This window comes from Mixophyes fleayi, chromosome 3 (assembly GCF_038048845.1).
Source record: "Mixophyes fleayi isolate aMixFle1 chromosome 3, aMixFle1.hap1, whole genome shotgun sequence".
Lineage (NCBI taxonomy): Eukaryota > Metazoa > Chordata > Amphibia > Anura > Limnodynastidae > Mixophyes > Mixophyes fleayi.
Genome location: NC_134404.1, coordinates 204,220,689 through 204,241,180, shown reverse-complemented (window position 1 = coordinate 204,241,180; position 20,492 = coordinate 204,220,689). Strand labels below are relative to the sequence as shown.

At 40.7% G+C, this 20,492-nt stretch overlaps 1 protein-coding gene and 1 long non-coding RNA gene across 3 annotated transcripts in view; one reads left to right on the top strand and one right to left on the bottom strand.

Annotated features, from left to right (window-relative positions):
* The window catches only part of LOC142144331 (uncharacterized), a 34,751-nt gene that overhangs the window by 7,981 nt on the left and 6,278 nt on the right, over positions 1-20,492 (top strand). The window lies entirely within an intron of this gene.
* The window catches only part of NKAIN2 (sodium/potassium transporting ATPase interacting 2), an 856,165-nt gene continuing 849,865 nt past the window's right edge, over positions 14,193-20,492 (bottom strand). The window contains exon 7 of the mRNA XM_075203011.1: positions 14,193-15,903. Within this exon, the coding sequence (XP_075059112.1) occupies positions 15,894-15,903 (10 nt within the window). The 3' untranslated portion in view covers positions 14,193-15,893. The remainder of the gene's footprint in view (positions 15,904-20,492) is intronic.

Below are 20,492 nucleotides of genomic sequence, written 5' to 3'. Positions count from 1 at the left end.
TTTTTGCTTTGAAGGTCATATTTCTATATACGTGTATAGGCTTTCACATACTACCTGCAAGGATCTTCAGCTGGGAACGGCCCCACAAAGTCTATTCAAGTGTCCAAAACTCCCTCCCAAGCCAGGCTGTCTCACAGTAGGAGCCATTTGAAGATGTCCCAGGTGACCCACTTATCTTTTCACACTGGAATGTGCAAAGCCATCAAACACACTTACATTAGACTCTCTGTCTTTAAATTTTACACTTTAACTTATTAATGGATTCATTTGATACAACCTATTTACACTGCAGTTATGAATTATCCCTTATAAATAACTGCAAGCTCTCTATGTTCATGACAACGACTTTAACATTTACTGTTAACAACGTCAAGCCAGATTTCTATGCTGTCTCTATGCCCTTGTGACTTCTGACATAAACCTGGCACATATGTTATTGATGTACAGCTGGTTGCATTGTGAGATTCATCTGACTGCAAATGTGCTTTTTTATGTGTGCATACTTTCATGCTTACATTCAGGACACAAACTCAACATGGACCGCAGTGTGTATAAATAGTGTCATTCCCCAAAATGCAATTCTATAGTCTTTCTCTATAGATGTTTTGCACAATTACAACAGATTTTTTACAATGTCTAAAAAATTGATATGTGAACAGACATGTTTGCACTGCGGGAGATGATGCAAACTACCCAATTACTGCCTCAGTAAAGAGTTGCAAATTTGACAGCATGGTATGGTTTCTCTCGATAAAGGTGTTTGCACATTCCAAGGCTTCTCCTCTAAAATGTAAAAAAAGAAACAGTAGCTGCCTTTTTGGGTTGCTGACAAGGCTAGGTATGGAGAAAAAATATGAAGCACAAAACCTCAGAAGGGCACTAAGTTGAGAAAGGTTCCCATCAAAGGTAGGTGACAGCTGATACTGGACACCCTCAGCAGGAGACAACTTAGACTGTGCACCCTCGGCAGCAAACGGCTGGAACTAGGCCCCTTTGGCAGCAGACGGCTGGAACTGGGCACTCCCGGCAGCAGACTTGGATCGGATAGCACTGGGAGAAGCCTCGGACTAGACAGCACCAAGTGGCAACTCGGGCTGAACCGCATGGAGTGGCAACTCGGGCTGAACCGTATGGAGTGGCAACTCGGGCTGAACCGCATGGAGTGGCAACTCGGGCTGAACCGCATGGAGTGGCAACTCGGGCTGAACCGCATGGAGTGGCAACTCGGGCTGAACTGCATGGAGTGGCAACGCGGGCTGAACCGCATGGAGTGGCAACGCGGGCTGAACCGCATGGAGTGGCAACTCGGGCTGAACCGCATGGAGTGACAACTCGGGCTGAACCGCATGGAGTGACAACTCGGGCTGAACCGCATGGAGTGACAACTCGGGCTGAACCGTACTAAGCAGCAGTACAGGCTGTAGGGACTTCGCCCTCTTTGGAGCAGTAATTTGTAAGGCAGACATATTGCAGGAGAAAGCAAATGAAAATACATGCAGCCTCAGGAATGAAAATCTGAAGCAGAATCTTTCACAGTGCTCCAAAATTGTTTTTTTGCGATGTTATACTGTCAGACTTCAATGCTGAAAGCTGGAAATTACAGCTATGGAGCCCGGAATATGGTAAAAGCATATGATATTTATTGAACAAATATGATCCAGATAATGCAGATAATGCAGAAAATGGTATAAACTAATTATTGCAGACACTGAAGAAGGATTTCTGAAAGAGGCTAAAAGCAGGTAATGATAAGGAATACCGCTGGTGCAGGTAAACAGGCTGAGTGGAGAGAAACCAGGTACAGAGATGTCGGCCAGCGGCTTGTAGTAGTCCCAGGGAACAGGAGAAACAAGTGAGCACAACAATTTCAGGCACAGCAACATAAATGACCAGCAAAGGTAACTGGGAGAGGCAGGAATAAATAATAAGAAAACAGGTGCAGATGATAGATAGTGCAGCAGGTTAACTCCTGGTAATGAGAAGAGACAAGGCAAGGCACAATAGCAGCACCTCTGGTGGATTAGAGGCACTACAGGATAATTACCATAATCTAAAGTTCAATATAGTCCCAGAGGCAGGAGCTGCGATGCAAAGCAGCATGCTGATGCAATGCTGCAGTGGAAACTAAGGCAGTTTCTGATATAATCAGAGCTCATTAAACAGACAGCAACATCAATACACATTTAGATAAGCAGATAGACAAAGGTGGGCTGCACCAAGAAGAAAAATGGCAAAAGAAAGACCACACAAGCTATATTTTTAACATTAGACAGCATTCATTATGCAAAGTGAAGAGGTAGTAATCAGAGGACACTATACGGAAAGCAGTGGCATCAGTAGACATTTAGACACGAAGATAGATAAAAGTGGGCTGCACTAAGAAAAATGGTGAGAGAAATATCTCTTTCATATTGATATGCTGTGTTGACACATCATCAATGTGACTCTTAGAAAAGGTAAGATTTTATCTGGTAGTAGCATTTGTAGGAGAAGCTGAAGCAGAAGATGTGTCATGGGAATTCTGGTTAAACCAGTGTTGGACAATTTTGGAATACCCATTAAACCCACTTGATTGTAACAGTCCTCACCTCACTGCAGCCGGACTATCAGAATATTGCCTGCAAACCTTTGAGGTTTATCCTGAGACTGTATACCTGTGATGTAAATATAATACTTTTGTTGATTGTGATACACTTACATCTCTGTTGCTGCCATATGCCATCTACCCGGGTCCCTCTTGGTCGCCTGTGGCATTCCTGAGCACCACTTCTTCAATCGTAAACAAGCACTTGCTGTTTGTTCTGCTACATAGGTGTGGCCATCTTGGATTCAGTCAGGTGATCTTTACAGCCTAACCAAATTCAGCAGCTGTGATCACATAATCTGTGCAACCAATTGCTATTAGGAACACTATTTAAACTTGCTCCTCAGTTCTGCTCATTGCCAGGACAACGCACTTTCTCTCCTGAGGATAGTTCATGACTCTAGGCTCCAGTTTTTTCTGGCACTGTTTTTGATTACATCTTTTTGCAAGCACTCTGCATTCTAAGTACACATCATTCTGCAAAGTACCCTGCACTTCCTGAAGTGCTCAACTTTCTGCAAATACTGCATTTTCCAAACTGCTCATCCTTCTGCAATAATTCTGCATTTCACCAAGAGTGCTCATACCTCATCAAGAACTTTGCATCATCAATTGCTTATTCTGCAGTGCTTGGGGTTTTTCTGGTATCACAGTCCTGTAGCTGGGGCTGATTCTTAGTCTTTAGGGCTTATTTTCAGTTCTGTGTATCTGTGTGTGGATTTCAGGTCTGTGGCTCAGAGTCTAACAGTCCTGAGTTCTCCAATCCTAGTCACAGTTCTGAGTTCTGAATTCCTGTTTCCTTTCTGTTCTGCATTTCCGAGTGCTGCGCATTCTGAGTTCTTAGTAGTGAGTTCCAGTTCCATGTGCCTGGTTACAAGTGCCAGGGTTGAGTTTCCACAAACAGTTCCAGAGTGTTACTATGGGGGATTCCAGTTCCATACTGTGGCGCAGACTCTGGTCCTAGACTCCCATCCTGCTAGTGCTACTCAGTGCATTCCAGAGGAACAGAGGTTTTAGCAAGACCCCCAGTTCCTGCTACACTGCTATTTCAGCAAGACCCAAGGGTCCTGAATTGGATCAAGAAAAGCAGAATACCATGAAAAAAGGATTCTCCAGGGTGCTGGAGTAAGGTTACACGTCCCCCCTCTCCCTATCTCATTGCTTGATGTGTAGGTCTTGATGGCTTTCTGCTGTTGCTCTAGTCACTGATATAAAGTGTGGAATTTCACCGTATTACTAACTCTTGCATCAATTGGTGGCATGGCAGATGATATATTTTTATTGCAGTTGCAATGAAAATGTCAAAAATGACCAAAAATGTATGAGCCACAGACAGCATCTCCTGCACTGACTTCTCAGATTTTAAGAAATTCTGCAACACCAAGTTTCTTATGTGTGCAAAGCATGGTAGATGTTGAAATTCACCCAGTCATAATGCACACACAATGTTCAATCCATTATCGGCAATGAGGAATCCTGAGGAGAGTCTTAGCGGGATGAGCCATTTTGCTATTGCACTCCTGAGTTTTTCCAACAGATTGACACTGGTATCTTTCTTTGTGAAACCAGTAATATAAAGACTAGCTTGCCTTTTGAATAACCTTGCATTATTTGTTAGTACTACAATGCTGAAAGCATGTGGAGGATGATGATAAAGCTATCAGCGCTGCTGCTGGCAATACAACTGCCCAGTGGGCTGCCATGATCATGTAGTCTTTTGTTTGACCAGTACTGCTTGTCCACATATCTGTAGTCAAGTGGATAGTCGGTACAATGGCATTTTCTAGGGACTGAATTACTGTATTTTTTAAATTAAGTGTATTGAAAAAAAATTTCATAACAGGTGGGAGAGGAGGAGGAGACAGAAAAAAGACAGGGGCCAAAGGAGGTATGCAAAAGCATCATGAGCAATTCAATGGATCAGACGTCTTTTATAAACCACACTGTCAAAAAAGAAATAAGATGGATGCCACTGGTATACATGGTGCATAATGGAGCAGAGGAGAATATCAGAGAGAGGGACAAGGAATGTAGGGCATGTTAAAATGGGGAAGATAAGAGGGGGGAGGAGGAAGAGAAGTTTACTTAAACAGAGGAAGTTGAGTACTCTAAACATTTATATAGCAATCAATATATGAGAGTGGGTTGTCAAGATGTACAATAGGACACATTACCTTAACTAATCAGCTACAACCTGATGCAAATAACATAACGGAGGTGGTTCCTAAATTATCTACTTATTGTGGCATCACTGAGGCTACAGATGCCTTGACAAATGTTGTTTGGGATGGGATAAAATTATTTCCAAGCAGAAAAGGTGCATTTTTTTTTGTTTTATGCCCTGGCATGACAAGGCACTTATCATGGACAGGAGTTGGTACCACTGGTGGCTGCCTTACTTCAAAAGCATCCTCCTCCTCAATATCTTTATTTAAGTACAACACAGTCATTGTAAGATCCACAATTATCCTCCTCTTCCTCTTGCACATTTTGATGTCCAAATCAATATTGCTACTCCTCCTCACAATTCCAAATGGTTGAGGAATTTGGGAAGGAGGCTGCTCTATCATTACAGAATCGGAAATCTCGGACTCACATATAGCACTTATGAATACCCTCCTGAGAGACTTCTCTCAGGATTTTGTGAGTGCCCAAGGTATTGTTCAGTCACAGTGTTCTTTTTTCTTTTCAAGCACTAATGTGGCTGTTTTGGAGGTGACAGACCTACACTCTGAGTGAGAAAGTGGTGCATGGGAAGTTGAGGAAGATGAATAACAATGTTGGCTACTGTCTTTTGCTATGGGCGTTCTAGTACATGTACCAGCAGTAGCCGGACTCCTACTAGCAAAAAGTGGGCATGGTCTGAGCCCTTTCTTGCCACTGCAGGTGATGCATGGAATGCTAGCTATTTTAATTTTTTTGGAACAAATCACCACATTCAGCAGAAACTTTGCCCTTAATCCTTACATCAAGAGCTGATATTTTCTTTGAGATTGACCAACAGTGTTCGTATTTTGAGCACGCTCTCTTACACTTTGTTACTGCATAACCATTTTTTTTACTAGTAGAAGTAAAAAAAGTACTAATACTGGCAATACTACAGATCTTCTCTACTAAAAAGTACATGATTCGCAAATATTAAATAATCACTGCATTCTATCAAATTTCCACCATCTTAACTTAATACATTTTCTGCCAAAAAAAGGAAGAGAGGGGAGAACATCGTTTGGCCACTTCGTCTGCAGAGTTATTACCCATGACAAGGCTAATAATTCCCTTTCTGGTGAGCAGGAACTTTAGTGATCACAACCTCTTCAGGATGCATCATTCCCCATTCCCATAACTCTGAGCACTAAAACATGCACCAGGGGTTTATTCTGGCTATCCGCGAATCCGCACCTGTGCCAGGTATCCAAGTGTAATGTCAGGGACCGAACTACTTATGAGCTGTCGCTATATATAGTACGTGGTCCTGAAGGTTGGAGTAGTTAGGCTTCCTTTACTGCTTCCAATTCTGCCCTTTGTGCCGACAGGTGACCAGGTAATTTAACAAGACTCTGAAGCCCTGTAGTCTTATCCAAGACTGCATAACCTGTCACATATTTCCCATCGGTGTGAAACCGAGACCCATCAACAAAGATGACTCAGTCATCCGGATGTGTTGTTTGTCTGAACAAAGTCATTGTTTCATCATATGGCATTTGTCCACAGTAGTGTTCCGCTGTGTTTAGCAGTTGAGACAATCCATATTTGGCCTTGTGATTTACTTTGAGATTGCGCCCACTCATATCCATTATCCATCTGCCAAACCTCTGTTGAGAGACACCAGGCAGCATGTCCCGGAAAAAAAGGGTTAATTGAGAGTGTGGGGTATGTATAGTAAGGAATCTTAAATCCACAATATGGTCTGTCACTTTGACAGCATAATGTATTGCAGCCAGTTGTTTTGCACATTCATCAAAACCTCTTTCCATAGGAGAAAGAACTCTTGAGAAATTCGCCAGTTTTCTAGTCACAGATCCTACTTCTTGTAGTAAGACTGTTGATATGGACTCTGTGCGTGAGCCTGAATTGCCAGCTCACTCTCTGAGTGTGGAGTGGCCAAAACTTGGGCAGAAGAGAGATCTCTTTTCAGAGTAGAAAATGCCTCTTTCTGTGCTTCTGCCCATCCTCACCTCTGAGCAAATCATACAGAGGTTTCACTTTTGTAGCAAAATCCTCTATGAATTCCCTCATGAAGTTTGTAACCGCAAATCTTGTAGGGTATTTGGTCTAGGTAATTTGACCATTGCCTCAACTCGGGCGGCCATTATAACTTTTGTCCCATGAGTGATCTTGACTCCCAGAAATATGACCTCTGACCTAGCCAGGTTTGCTTTGTGAGGACTCAGTTTGCCCCTGCACATACAAGGAGGGCTAAAAATTCCTGTAGGAGTGTCAAATGTTCCCCCATAGTCTCTGTATGGAGTAGTAGATCATCCATACATTGCAGCAGGCATTCTGGGTGTAAAAATACGCTCAGTACTTCTGTTAATGCCTGATGGAAATATGTGGGACTACTGTGAAATCCTTGGGGTAATACACAAAACATGTATTGCGTATCTTGCACGGTGAACGCAAATTTGTAATGGCAGCTTTCTGTCAATGGTATCGAAAAGAAACCATTCGCTACATCAATGGTAGAGAATACCTTACTTTTGCCGTTTATTCTTGCCAATATGTCTGGTGTCTCTGCTACCACCTGTGCTGACATGGGGGTATATTTATTCAAAACCCTGAGATCAATTGTGAGTCTCCAGGTGTTAGTCTCCTTCTTCTTGACAGGCCATAAGGGATTATTACATTTCCCTTTATGACTACCCCATTGCTTCTAAATCAGTCACAGCTTCTATTACTGGTTCCATAGCTTCAGGTGGGAAACAATATTGGCGTTGAGGTGGTGGATTTGTTCCCTGTATGTCCACCTGAACATCAATCAGCTTTCCACAATCATTCTTCCCTTGAGCCCATAGCTCTGGGAATTTGTATACAATAGGTTCAAGGTCTGTGTTATGCGAGACCTCTGGCCATTTCTGTACAATTATGTTGACTGTTCCACCAATTTCATGTATGGGTGGTCCTAACTGATGTTTCTTTATCACACAGACCTTTGAGTTTCATGGGCCCTTCCATACCAAACAGTTTGCTAGATCTAAGATTCGGCCATTCACTGTCATAACATCAGTTCCGATAATGTTATCAGAACCTGAATAATAATTTTTAAGGTGATGATATTGTTGATTTCCACAGTGACTTCCTCAATTCTTTGGGCTCTTACCCCACCCTTGTTGGTGATCAAATCCAGTCACCACACATTGAGGCTGTTTGGTAGTAAGTCATGTTCCATATTAGTGATTGAAATTTCTGCCCCAGTATCAAGCATATTTTTCAGTAATTCATTTTTTATTCTGCCCATTATGTGGGGTCTCCCTGAGGAATCCAATATGATATTGCATATTGGTGCCAGATCCCTAGGGGTCCCTAACCTTCAATCTAGTTGCACAAGATTCCCAGTAGTAGTAGCTGTGCAAACTGCTACTTGTGCTTTCTGTATGTCACAATTGTTTACCTATTCTAAAGAGTTCTGTGTCTGTGGAGTCACTGAGTTATGCGACTGTACATGAGACTGTCCTGTTTGGCCAGTATGTGTACCTACAAGCGACACACATTTTTGCATCTGATTCAGGTGTTGCAGTTTTGACTCAAAATATGTTTGTTCGTCTAACTCTCTAACGTGAGGCTTTTTTTTTTAAAGCCATTTCTATTGCCCAAGTGTTCAGAGATACTTATATACTTGCGAACACCTTGTGGACAGTTACGTCTTACATGGCCAAACTTTAGGCATGCATAACATTTCACATTCATCCATTTCTCCTGTGGAGGAGCTGGAGGGGTAATATGTGTCTGTCTGCGCCAGGGCTGCCAAGAAGAATTCAGGGCCCGGGTACAACAAATTCATGGGGCCCCCCTCATATTCAAGTAAAAAAATTTAGGTGTATGGTCATACATTCAGGGGCGTGGCTAGCCAAATGGCGGTGCAAAAATTTTGGGAGGTGTGGTCATGCATTTGGGGGCGTGGCAAATGTGCCATTGGGGCGTGGCTAACATAAAAACCACTAGGCTCTCAATTCGCCAGAGCGTCACATATGTTCAAGCACTCCTGACTTTCAGGACATCTACCACCACAGTGTAGTATACAAACAATGCAGTGTGTACACAAACAGTTCAGTCTTGGCCTACACCTTACATTGGGCACAACATTCACCAAAAATTGGTATTGTCCTTACTAGAATCACAACATTTCACACACTGTGCTGCTCTCTCCTACCTGTTCTTCTCACTTTCTCCACCTGTGGCTGCTGGTTTCTTTAGTTGTGGCTTGTCCGGATCCAGGAATGTTGAAGGACCTATTTTGAAAAAAAAATGGCTACATTTAGAAAATTACAGCCAGCCCCGGCCTTAAATCAATAGCACTCACGATTAATAATTAGGCCTTCCTCCAGCCCCAACATTAAAATAATAGTATTCACATTTAATAAATAAACCTATTTCACTTCCTGCAAACAGCCCCAGCAATACCTATTTCCCGCAACCATCACTGCCATTAAATAATTCATAGTCACATTTAATAAATAGACCTCATTCTCCCTAAACTCACCCCAAGATTCAATAGCCCCCAAACCACCCCATCTTAAATTAATAGTCCCTACTATTAAATTGCCTCACCATCACCCTACAAACAAAATAGCGCCCATTAATTAGCCGCCACCTACCTCACACACACTACATTGCAACAAGCCCCCTGTGCCATCACACACATTACTGTGCCCCTTCATCACAACTACACTGTACCCCCTTATGCTCACACTGCGACCTCCATGCTGCTTTCCCCCCTTCTTTTTTACTTTGTGCCTCTCTCCCACTTTTTTTATTCCTCTGTTCCTCTCTCCCACTTTTTTTCCTCCTCTGTTCCTCTCTCCCACTTTTTTTTCCTCCTCTGTTCCTCTCTCCCACTTTTTTTTCCTCCTCTGTTCCTCTCTCCCACTTTTTTTCCCTCCTCTGTTCCTCTCTCCCCAATTTTTTTTTATTCCTCTGTGGCTCTCTCCTTTTTTTTCCTCCTCTGTTCCTCTCTCCCACTTTTTTTCCCTCCTCTGTTCCTCTCTCCCCAATTTTTTTTTTATTCATCTGTGGCTCTCTCCTTTTTTTCCTCCTCTGTTCCTCTCTCCCACTTTTTTTTTATTCCCCTGTGGCTCTCTCCTTTTTTTCCTCCTCTGTTCCTCTCTCCCACTTTTTTTTTTATTACTCTGTGGCTCTCTCCTTTTTTTCCTCCTCTGTTTCTCTGTCCCCTTTCTTTATAGTACTGTCCCTCCCTGTTTTCCTCCCCTAGCCTCTCCGTTTCTTTACTTACCTTTTGTCAACTTCTTTCTTTTCTTTTCTGCTCTTCTGTCTCCTCTTCTGTCTTCTTTCTTCCTGCTGGCTGCGGCGCTCCTCACTGACTGACAGGCGTGACTTGATGACGTCACGCCCGGCAGTCAGTGTGAATGGAGGAGAGGAGGGACACGGCGCCGCGCGATCACGTGAGTATTTTTTTTTTTTATTATTTATTTTTTCTTACAGCTCCCAAGAAACCCAAGACCCCCCCCCCCCCCCCGCGGGAAAAAAAATAAAAAAAGTTAAAAAAAAAATACCGCAAGAGAGAAAAATAAAATAAGAAAATAAATAAATTTTATTAGCAGCGAGGGCCCGGCCCGGGCCCCCTGGCATGGCCGGGCCCGGGTAAACTGTACCCGCTCCCCCCCCTCTCGGCGGCCCTGGTCTGCGCACATTGCCATATGTTGTGTAACGGTTATCTTGTGTTCTGCCATTTACCACAACATATTCCCTGATCTTCAGTGACTTCCTATTTTTCATCAAATCTTGTCTGTACTCTTCTATAAACATTGCTGCGTCTGCAAGCGTTGATTCTTTAGCCACACTTAAGCGAATTGCTGTGTCAACATGTGGAAAAGTTTCCACAAACATGCGCATCATGCCTTGTCGAACTTCTGTACCTTGATCTTTGGTTACTTTTCTATACATTGCTTCAAACCTACCACATAGAGACAATGGCTCATCGTGAATAGTTGGTTTAAAGTTAGATTGGATCTCTGCAGTAACTTCCCAATGACCAGTTGCCAATTTCAAGAGGACAGAAAGTCTCTCTTCCTCATTGTGAAATTGACCATTTTTGGCAGCAGTTTTTCCATTTGCTGCATACCTCTGATTGAGGTGAGTGGATAATCGCAATTTAAACAAGTCCATGCGATGTTCTGGGATGACATTAAATTTGTCACAATGTCCCTCAAAAATATCACAAGAGGTTAAAGGGTCTATAGTGGGATCATATTTTGGAATTTCCTTACTGATTTTAAACAGCAATTGAGTCTTCTCCATAGTATAATTTTGATGGGGAACATGCAATCCTGTGCCATCACCGTGACTTGTTTGTGGTGTTGGAGCGGTATGTAGTGTTTCCCAATCGCTGCCTAGGCCTAAAACTTGATAATCCAAAAATTGTGCACGACCATTAGATCCATTCCCTATGAGTGTTGGAGAATAAGTTAATGTGCGTGCTAAAGGGTCAGCCACTGAGGCTATTGGATTTCTCTGATCTATCACAGGAGTAAGTATGGGCATATTATGTCCTATACTCCCTGTTTCACTGCTTCTCTTATCTATATTGGCCATATCTTTGTCTCCCAATTGTGCTTCAAGTATGGAAACAATTTTAACCTTTTCAATGCAGCACTGACAATGAGAATCTGCATCAGTGCCCTTTTTGTTTTTAACATCTCAGCATGTTCAGATGTCCAAATCTTATCTTCATAAGCATGTACCAATTTAGCTAAAATTTGAAGACGTTTAGGTTTTTTGTTGAATACGGTTCTCCTGTTAATACACAGCGTATCATGTGTATAAGCCTGTTCTAAAAGTGTTGCCCAGAAATTTTCAGCAGTTGTGTAATTATTAGGTATCACTAGGTTAAACATACTATTTGACAGCTTCTCAATGATAATAAAATTCATACTCGCCTGTCCAGATACAGAGGTAATTTTTGTTCTGTGTTCAGTGTTACTTCTCACTGCAGTAATACCGGTCCCCTAAAGCCTTAAAAATGCTGCTTCCAGAAAGATCCTCTTCAGTTTAGGAACGCCTTTCTCTTCTCAGCAGGACTCTTCCAAATGACTGTTGCAACCTTGAAAAGTGAATCCACGTTTCTCACAAACACTCACAGTGCGACAATCCGTTCCTTCTTAACGAAACAAATAAAACAACGAGCATCCAAGAAACTTTATATTTTAAACTAGATACGTTGTAATTAATTGTATTTCTTCTAGGAGGCAAATAAAACAATGTTATCGGTCCAAACCTCTTTCCAGAAAAAGTGTACGCTAATAACACATAAGTATCACCTCCTCTGTGTACCTATGCTATTCCTCCCCGCCCCTCTACCGAATTAGGTTTACAATATAACAATTTTCACTACTATATCCTAGTAGAAATATTACAATTAAAATAGTTGGGCCAAGGCTCGCCAATGTAAAAGGACCTGTGGTTGCGCCTCAAATACGCACACTATCCTCTAATTCTGTTCTCAGATACACTCGTTATAAATATTGCACTTTTATGCACTTTTCCTTACACAATGTTGCCTTACTAAGTCTTTTCACCACACTAAATAACACTTAAGCTTAACAGAATTATTTATCCAGTAACCACTGTATCTCAGCAGTACTTCACAGTATACATTCATTATAAATAACCAATACTCACAACATATGTATGTATTTAAATGTAAAGTATTTTACTGTTCACACACAAAAGCTTGCATTCACAGTTCACACATATATCATAATGTTGTTCAACATAACATAGCATATCAATATAAAATTAACCCTAGGTTCACCACCTTTATTCCTTACACTATCCTTGGTTTACATATGCTTATCCTTAATAAGAATTAGTATTTATAATATTGATTTAACTATCACAGATATCAGACAATAGCTACATAGTTATATGTATATAAATAGTTAAATCCACATTACAAACACATATAGCTTTATAGATATAAATATATATTATCAATGATACTTATCAAATCCATGTATCCTGGATCCAATTCTTTATCTGTAATGTAGGGAACATTCCTGTAGTATAGAATCCTTTCCTGTAGCTTAGTGTAGGTTTTCTGTAGTATAGTGTATTTTCTGTAGTGCAGTAGTATAATTTATATGTAGTGTAGTGTGGTGTGGTATAATATATATTTTCTGTAGTGTAGTGTGTCTGTGGTGTAGTGTGTCCCTAGTGTAGTGTAGGACAGTGCTTGTTGTCCTGGGGCAGGCAGTGAGAGGGCGAGGGGAAGTCCCAGGACTGGCTTTTATAGTCCAGACCCGGAAACTCCCAGCCTCCCCAGCAGTAACGTGTGTGTGGTGATTGTGTGTGTCCAGGGGTGAAGATGTCATTACCCCTGGCGGTTCTCCCCACTGTGTATGTGCCGACAGTGGGGTTCTGCTATGTAACTGTGCATGCGCAGTTGCAGTGTGACCATGCACACGCCGATATCAGCGTGTGCACCCTAGGTACTGCACATGTGCGGGTAGCGCATGCGCAGTTGTACTATGTACGTGTGTGCGCGCGCTTCACATGCGCACATACAACACTGCTCCCCCTTCTCAGTATAAAATAACCGACTCACAATAACATTGAATATTCGGATGCACATAGATGAGCACCTTGCAAATTAGTGATGAACTAAGAATACAGCATACTATGTTTTTAACAGTGATGACTCATCTATTTTCTAAGAGCCATATACAGCACATTGAGTGGTTTGAGCAATGCTTCCTATGTTTTACTCTTTATGCACCTTGTTTAAACAAAGGGGAACAGAAGATTTTAAAAGACAGGAAAATGCAACTCATGTCTCCGAGCCTTAGATCCTGTTAGAGAAAGCTATAGGGAAACAGCAAACAAAAGGTTTTCTAAAACACTTATAGTGATCGGGCTACAGGAGATATGAAGTAGAGTGGAGGGCTCATAATTTGTAAGGAACATGACACATGACTGTGCTTTGGTATAGACACATGCTGTCTTCCAAGATGTCATCTTACATGGTTCAGTGCTGTTAAATAAAGTGATTGGGGTTTATACTGGAAGGGTGGAGGAACCCTTTAAATATTATGTAAAGAAATAAGTTGAGTGAGGAACAGGAACCTTTTGGAGACATTTAAGGGAACGTCCGGCCTGAGGTTTTTGGGGACATATCTGAAGTATTTTGCCATTTTAAATTTGGCCCTAGAACTGCCCTACATTTATATGAATGGGCTTAAAAATAGCCATAGCCAGTACAGTCACTGAGGACAGCCAAATTTTCCACGCTCCAGACATGGCTAGAGGGGAATAATGCCTATGGTGTTTTTAAAAAGAGAAATAAAAAATGTCTGTATGTATCATTAAATAGCTGACTTTTTTTGTAAATAAGGACCAAGTTCAAAAGGTTGCCAATTTAATAATGCTCACACCATAATTATTGTTAAAATTTTATTAAAATTCCCCTTTAAATATAATTCCTAGTACATGATGGCCAAGCAACTAATGAAATAATGCTGGTCATAGAAATAATATTAATAATAATAAATAGTTCACTATTGTTACAGCATCTCTGTTTCTATAAATGTGTAAATTTCCCTTCTGCATACAGCAGACAACAACTGCGCAACTAAATTTTTAAGGGGATGCTTTACAACCTTTAAAAAAAGACTAATCAATCTTTAGTAATTAACAATGGAATACTAATTTCCTTAAACAGAATCTTTTTTTTCGCCAGCTAAAGCACATTTCTTTTAAAATCACACCGTTACAGGAAGATAAAATATGCATTCTAATACAGTAAAATTCCTCAGACATCACAAAAAGTTCCAAATATTCACAAAAGAAAATTTTCTTATGTCATGAAAAAAAAAGCGCTCACATACACCATATTTTACATGAAACTTAAGTATAAAATATCAATTCTAAATGTTTAGATTGCTTTTCCTCTATAGAAATCTGTAGATGTCGACTTTATTTTGTAAAAGACAAGTCACATAAAAACACCAACAGTGGCAAAAGATAAAAACAATAACGAAAGAGCAGCATTTTCTCTGATGCTTTCTACTCAGCTATGCCTGTGGAATAATAGTTAAACGTTTTGCCCCATAGTTGGAATCCTGTTAGATCGAGATTCTATGGGGTGCATTGCACAGCAATGCATGACATATCTGCTAATGCCGTGGATCTTTACCTTAGGAGCTGGGATATCATGCATAAAAGGATTTGGAATGCTCCAAAATGACTGGACTGATGGATTTTACGCATTCAGAATAACCATTTTTCTTTGAATTATGAGGCTGTGAATGGCCATATTGCATTTTGAAAATGCTGCTTTGGAGCATTATATTGCCATATATTATCCTTGCACTTTATGCCCACTTTAAAAATGACTATAGTGACACAGCACCTGTGCAAAACCAGTCACAGACGTGTTCTGATCTATATTTTTTTAATGGAATAACCCTAAAGGCAACTCTTCAAATGTGTTTGTTTCCTGGACTAACAAACAGTTGTGGTCAGTGAAGAGGTTTGATGTCGAATCCCCAGAGCAAAAAAGTAGCTGGAAATACTATAAATCTTTGCAAGATGATGGTACTTTTACATCAAGGTTGATAGACGGCATCTCATACTCTATGTCCTCTGTGACAATCACATTTTGGCTGGGTTAAGGCAAAGTACAGGCATTTGATGTTCTCTTGTGATTGCCTGCAAAGCAACCTAATGTGTCCCACTGCCCCAAACTCAGGGGGTCTTTATGGCACTTTAAATTTTGTTCACAGTTTTTGATGTCCAGTTAGATCACTACATTTAGGTATCTCCCTCACAGAGTCACTGTGTGTGCAAACATTATACTGTAACTCAAAAGAGGCTGAGTTAGAGCTAACAGTGCAAAAGGAATTAAAAAAGCAGAGAGACTTCCAGTAGAGGGCACCAAAGCACCAGCAGTCTTCCTGGGACTACAGTATCTGTAGAAATACATTCCATTTGTGCACTTCGAGGACAAGGCTGATTTTGGTAACTCACATGGGAAATGGAATCATAAAAACAGATACTTTCTTCCCCTTTTTAACAATCCAAGAGAATGCTTCCATGGGAGTGCTCCATAAAACTTCAACGTCAACGCTTTTTAAAAAAATTATTTTGACCTAGGAAAGAAGAAAACAAATAGCAATCACAATTTAAAATCAAACAGAGAATAAAGTTCCAAACCAAGTATTGCAGCTTCATTAGTTCTGTATTTGAATTGTTATACTGTATTTTTATTAACTAACTTAACTATCTTTCTGTACGTCCATTTTCCAAAATTTATTGTAAGTTCTTTGGGGCTAAAGGATAACTCCAACCAAAACGAAAAATATCAGTTTGTGCGGCATTCAAAGAGATCAAATAAAGAAAAACCACTGGTTAAGGAATCCTGAGTTTAAATTAAGGATGAGTTTGCTTTTGCCTACTGTATATTGTTCAGGCGTGGAAGGCTAAGGGGGGCTTTGACCTTATTAGCCAAGGGCGGCCTGAACCCTTAATTAGGCCCCGATCGTATACATCTAGGATGGTCCCTATTATCCATAAATATGTTGATGACTCTCAGCACTGTGTCCACCCAGGAGCAGAAGTAGGAAAAATATCTACAAAGATGTCATGAAAGAACACTTTTCCCATAACTGGCTACTTTGTCTGGCCAGCTCCTGAAATCCACTACCAGTTCTTACCTACTCTAATGCCAGTGGGACATTGTGTGTTAGAGTCATGTATTGTGGGGATGCAACATTAAGCTCCTTCTGACATAAGGGACACCTTTTGCATCAACTAGCGTTTTCACCGGGAAGTGAATTAATTGCTATAAATCTAGGAATGTAATTAAACATTAACAAATATAAATGTGACACATGAAATGAAGAACATTCTAATGTCCTCTGACTTAATTAAGACATGGAGACAGAATTTTATGGTAAAAATTATGTGTAATAGACAGGAAACTTAGGGGCTAATTTATTATTTTACCCCACGTCATGAGATAATGTATGATTTATTTTTATCACTGGGATAACTCACCTTTTATCTGCATTTATCAAAAACATATCGTGAGACGGTTGAGCGTTACTCAGCTGCCCCAGCTATACTTGCCTGGTGCAATAAGACTAATTAGAGTTGATTTTTCTATAGTTATTCACATGCTTAATGGAGCTGAAAGCCCAGATTTACGGCTAATTTGTTGAAAAAAAAAATTGGTATAAAGTAGTAAAATACTCACACATACACACATAAATCACATTATATATTACATTTTCTTCTCTAGTTCTTTGTAAACATTATTTAATTAATTATACATTAGTGCATTAAAATGCTCTATTCTAAGATTAAGTTAGGAAGAAAATATGTACCTGCTTAATTCCTCTTCCAATCCTATTGTGATAAAACAAGATATTTAGACTGTCTTGACTACCAGGTATCTTGTTTCTGATCTCCATGGTGTTCAAAATTTATGTGCACTGTTAAATTATATGTAGCAATATATTATGGTGATGTTGTGAGGAATGTTGGTGGATATTCATTTATAGCCTTTATCTGTTTAGGTTTGTTTCTGTGTGTGTTAACTTTGTAATTTCAGTGCCTGTGTCACTTGTGTGTTCTCCTGTTTAATTCCATTTCCCTGTGATAACTCCTGCAGTAAAGACAGCACATTCCTTGTGGCTATTGCATTTGCTGATCCCACTGCAAATACAATCAATACTTGATTGCTGGTTTTTGTATCATTGTGGGCCCATGGAAAGTCGGATGACACCTTGGATGAACCAGTGCCACAAGTGGAATTAGGACGATCTGTACTGGGCACACCTTTTGTGTGAGCCACTTTGAACATTGTATTGTTGTTATATTTTATCAAGTATTATAATATTGTGATTTATGTTAAAAAGTCTTGTTAAATAATGTTGAGTTATAATTGGCTATCCATTTCAGTGATAAAGTAACCCAAGTAGTAGTGCTGCATGATAGCCTGACAGACCTAAGCAGATATCTATAGATGTTGAGAAGTATTTCCTAAAACTGGAGTATTGTGATACACTTTATCATCTTTCCTCTTCCTTTACATCCCACCTCCCCTTTATTGCTTTATCTTTTGTATCCCCTGTTTCTTCTCTCCCACCTCTTTCTCTTCCAGCTGGAATCTCATAGTCTATTACCAGGGCACCCTGAGCACATCACCCAGCACAATCCAACGTAGTAGGTGTGAACATGCAGACCCATAGGTAGCCGCAAACTCTCTGCTATGCATCCACACTGTCATCCCTTCCCTGGAGTAGATGGAACCAGAGCCATGGGTCTCCCTATACTTCCCTGTTATAAGCTGCACTTTTAAGGATGATATTGGAACTGTTGGTAGATGGTTTACCACAGGTTTTGGCCAATTATGCACCTTTTGTTTACAGTTAACATTAGGATATATTGCTAGAATTTATGAACTTTTATTAAACATATGTGAACTTTTATTGGACTAAATAAATTTTTAGATATTTTAACTGTTATTTCCCTACCTTATTTTTAAAGTGTTCCCCACACCACTTTGATTTTAAGTTCATTTGGGAAGGGCCCTCTTTACCTCATATTTCATGTCATTGTATGTAATCTATTTGCATCATGATCCCTTCAATGTACAGCCCAATATAATATATTAATACTTTGGATCCACTGTGTGTCGATTTGTGCAAAGGCACCTAGATTGGGGTTTATATGTTAGCAGAGCAAGATAGCAAATTTGTAGAGAAGCAATAGTGAAGATTAAATGCATTCCTAGGGAAGTACAGAGAAGGTGCACTGGAGAAACTCAATTTGCGAATGAAGATCCCGGCAGGCTGCGCTGACGTCACTTTGAAGGGCCAAACTATGATTCCTGCTGTTAGCCTGGTAATTTAAGGAGGCGGCGCCTGTACAAAGTTTTTTACAAAACCTAGTACATTTTATAGGCGGCCCCTCCTTAAATTACCAGGTTAACAGCAAGAATCATAGTGTGGCCCTTCAAAGTGACGTCAGAGCAGCCTGCCGGGATCTTCATTCGTCGGAAGTGTTTCGGGTGTGTGTTTCAAGCTGTCACTATTAGCACTCTGTTGGGGATTACACCTTTGGTATATTCATGTCGGGATATCCGTTGTTGGGGTTTCCGTCATCGTTATAATGAGTACCACCGACATTAAACTTGTCCTAAGTTTCATATGGGATTAAGCTGACTAAATAGGAGGGCTGCCCCTTGGACTGATTGCTGATTTGTGAAACTACATTTTCCATTCTCCAACACCTGTCAGCAGTGATTGAAGTTAATGACACTGCAAACACTACTCTTAGTTATATTAATACTCTAATTACAAGATGTAGTGTATTCTACCCTAGAATTGTTTAATGGACTGGGCCAAATTATTTCCACTTTTTAGAAGCAGTTAAAAATAATTAGATTTCAAACAGGTGATTCTTCTTCACTTTGCAACTGAACTGAACTGTGGTGAGTAGCAGGTGCCTGCAATATAAAATCATTCATTACCCTAGCTGAAATAGAGTAAAGTGCCACTGTGTGTATTGCAATGAGCATGGATGAAAGAAATCCAACTAATTGTCTGAGGAGGTCAGGCAGAAGATTGTAGCTAAGCAGCGGCGGATTGGGAACTTAAAGTGGCCCTAGAAAAAATTCTTGAAGTGGCCTCGTGTGGGCGGGACCAAATCAACTGTAGGTGGGCCAACACAAAAGTAGGCGGGATTTAGAACTACTAGGATATGGTTGTAGTTACATTTAGGAAAACCTAGATGTGATGATTTAATAAACATTGGGTCATTACTAAGGCAATGCAGGGGAAAGACTGCCTGTCCCGTGTTATACAAATACATGAATCCTTTTGCATTATCTGCGACTGGTTTATACCTCTGTGTTCAAACTTGTTTATTGCCTACCAACACATCCTTCCAATATTCCTTTCATAGAAACATATTTTACTTTGTTTAATAAGTTTATCTATTATGAAACATGTTGGCACAATCATATCTGATCAGTTTGCAAGAGAAGCATATGAGCACCTCACGCACTGATGCATCTTCCCCTGACATCATGAGCTGCAAACTACCAGTAAAATCTGGTGATATACTAAATGCAAAGGAAGCAGGATTAATGATATTATCAGTGCAATGGGGACTGGCCATATATTCAAGTGATCTGAGAATGGGATCAGTGCAAGGTATAAGGCAGGAATGACCAAGCTGGAATAAGGCTCTTGGGGGGGCCTGGGGCACTTAAAACAGGGGGGGTTATCATATTGGATACATTTTAGACAAATACACAAGCAAAGCTGTGTGCACTACTGTTAGTTGCACGCAGCTCAGCCTTCATGTGAAGTGGGACATACCTCCCGACCTCCCCCCCCTTAATGCCATCACATCCACACATTACATAGCCACATGCCCCCCTGCCATCAAATCCACACATTACATAGCCATGTTTCCCCCTGCCGTCACACACACACACACACACACACATTACATAGCCATATTTCCCCCTGCCATCTCACACACACACACACACACACATTACATAGCCATATTTCCCCATGCCATCTCACACACACACACACACACACATTACATAGCCATGTTTCCCCCTGCCATCTCACACACACACACACACACACACATTACATAGCCATGTTTCCCCCTGCCATCACACACACACACACACACACACACACACACATTACAT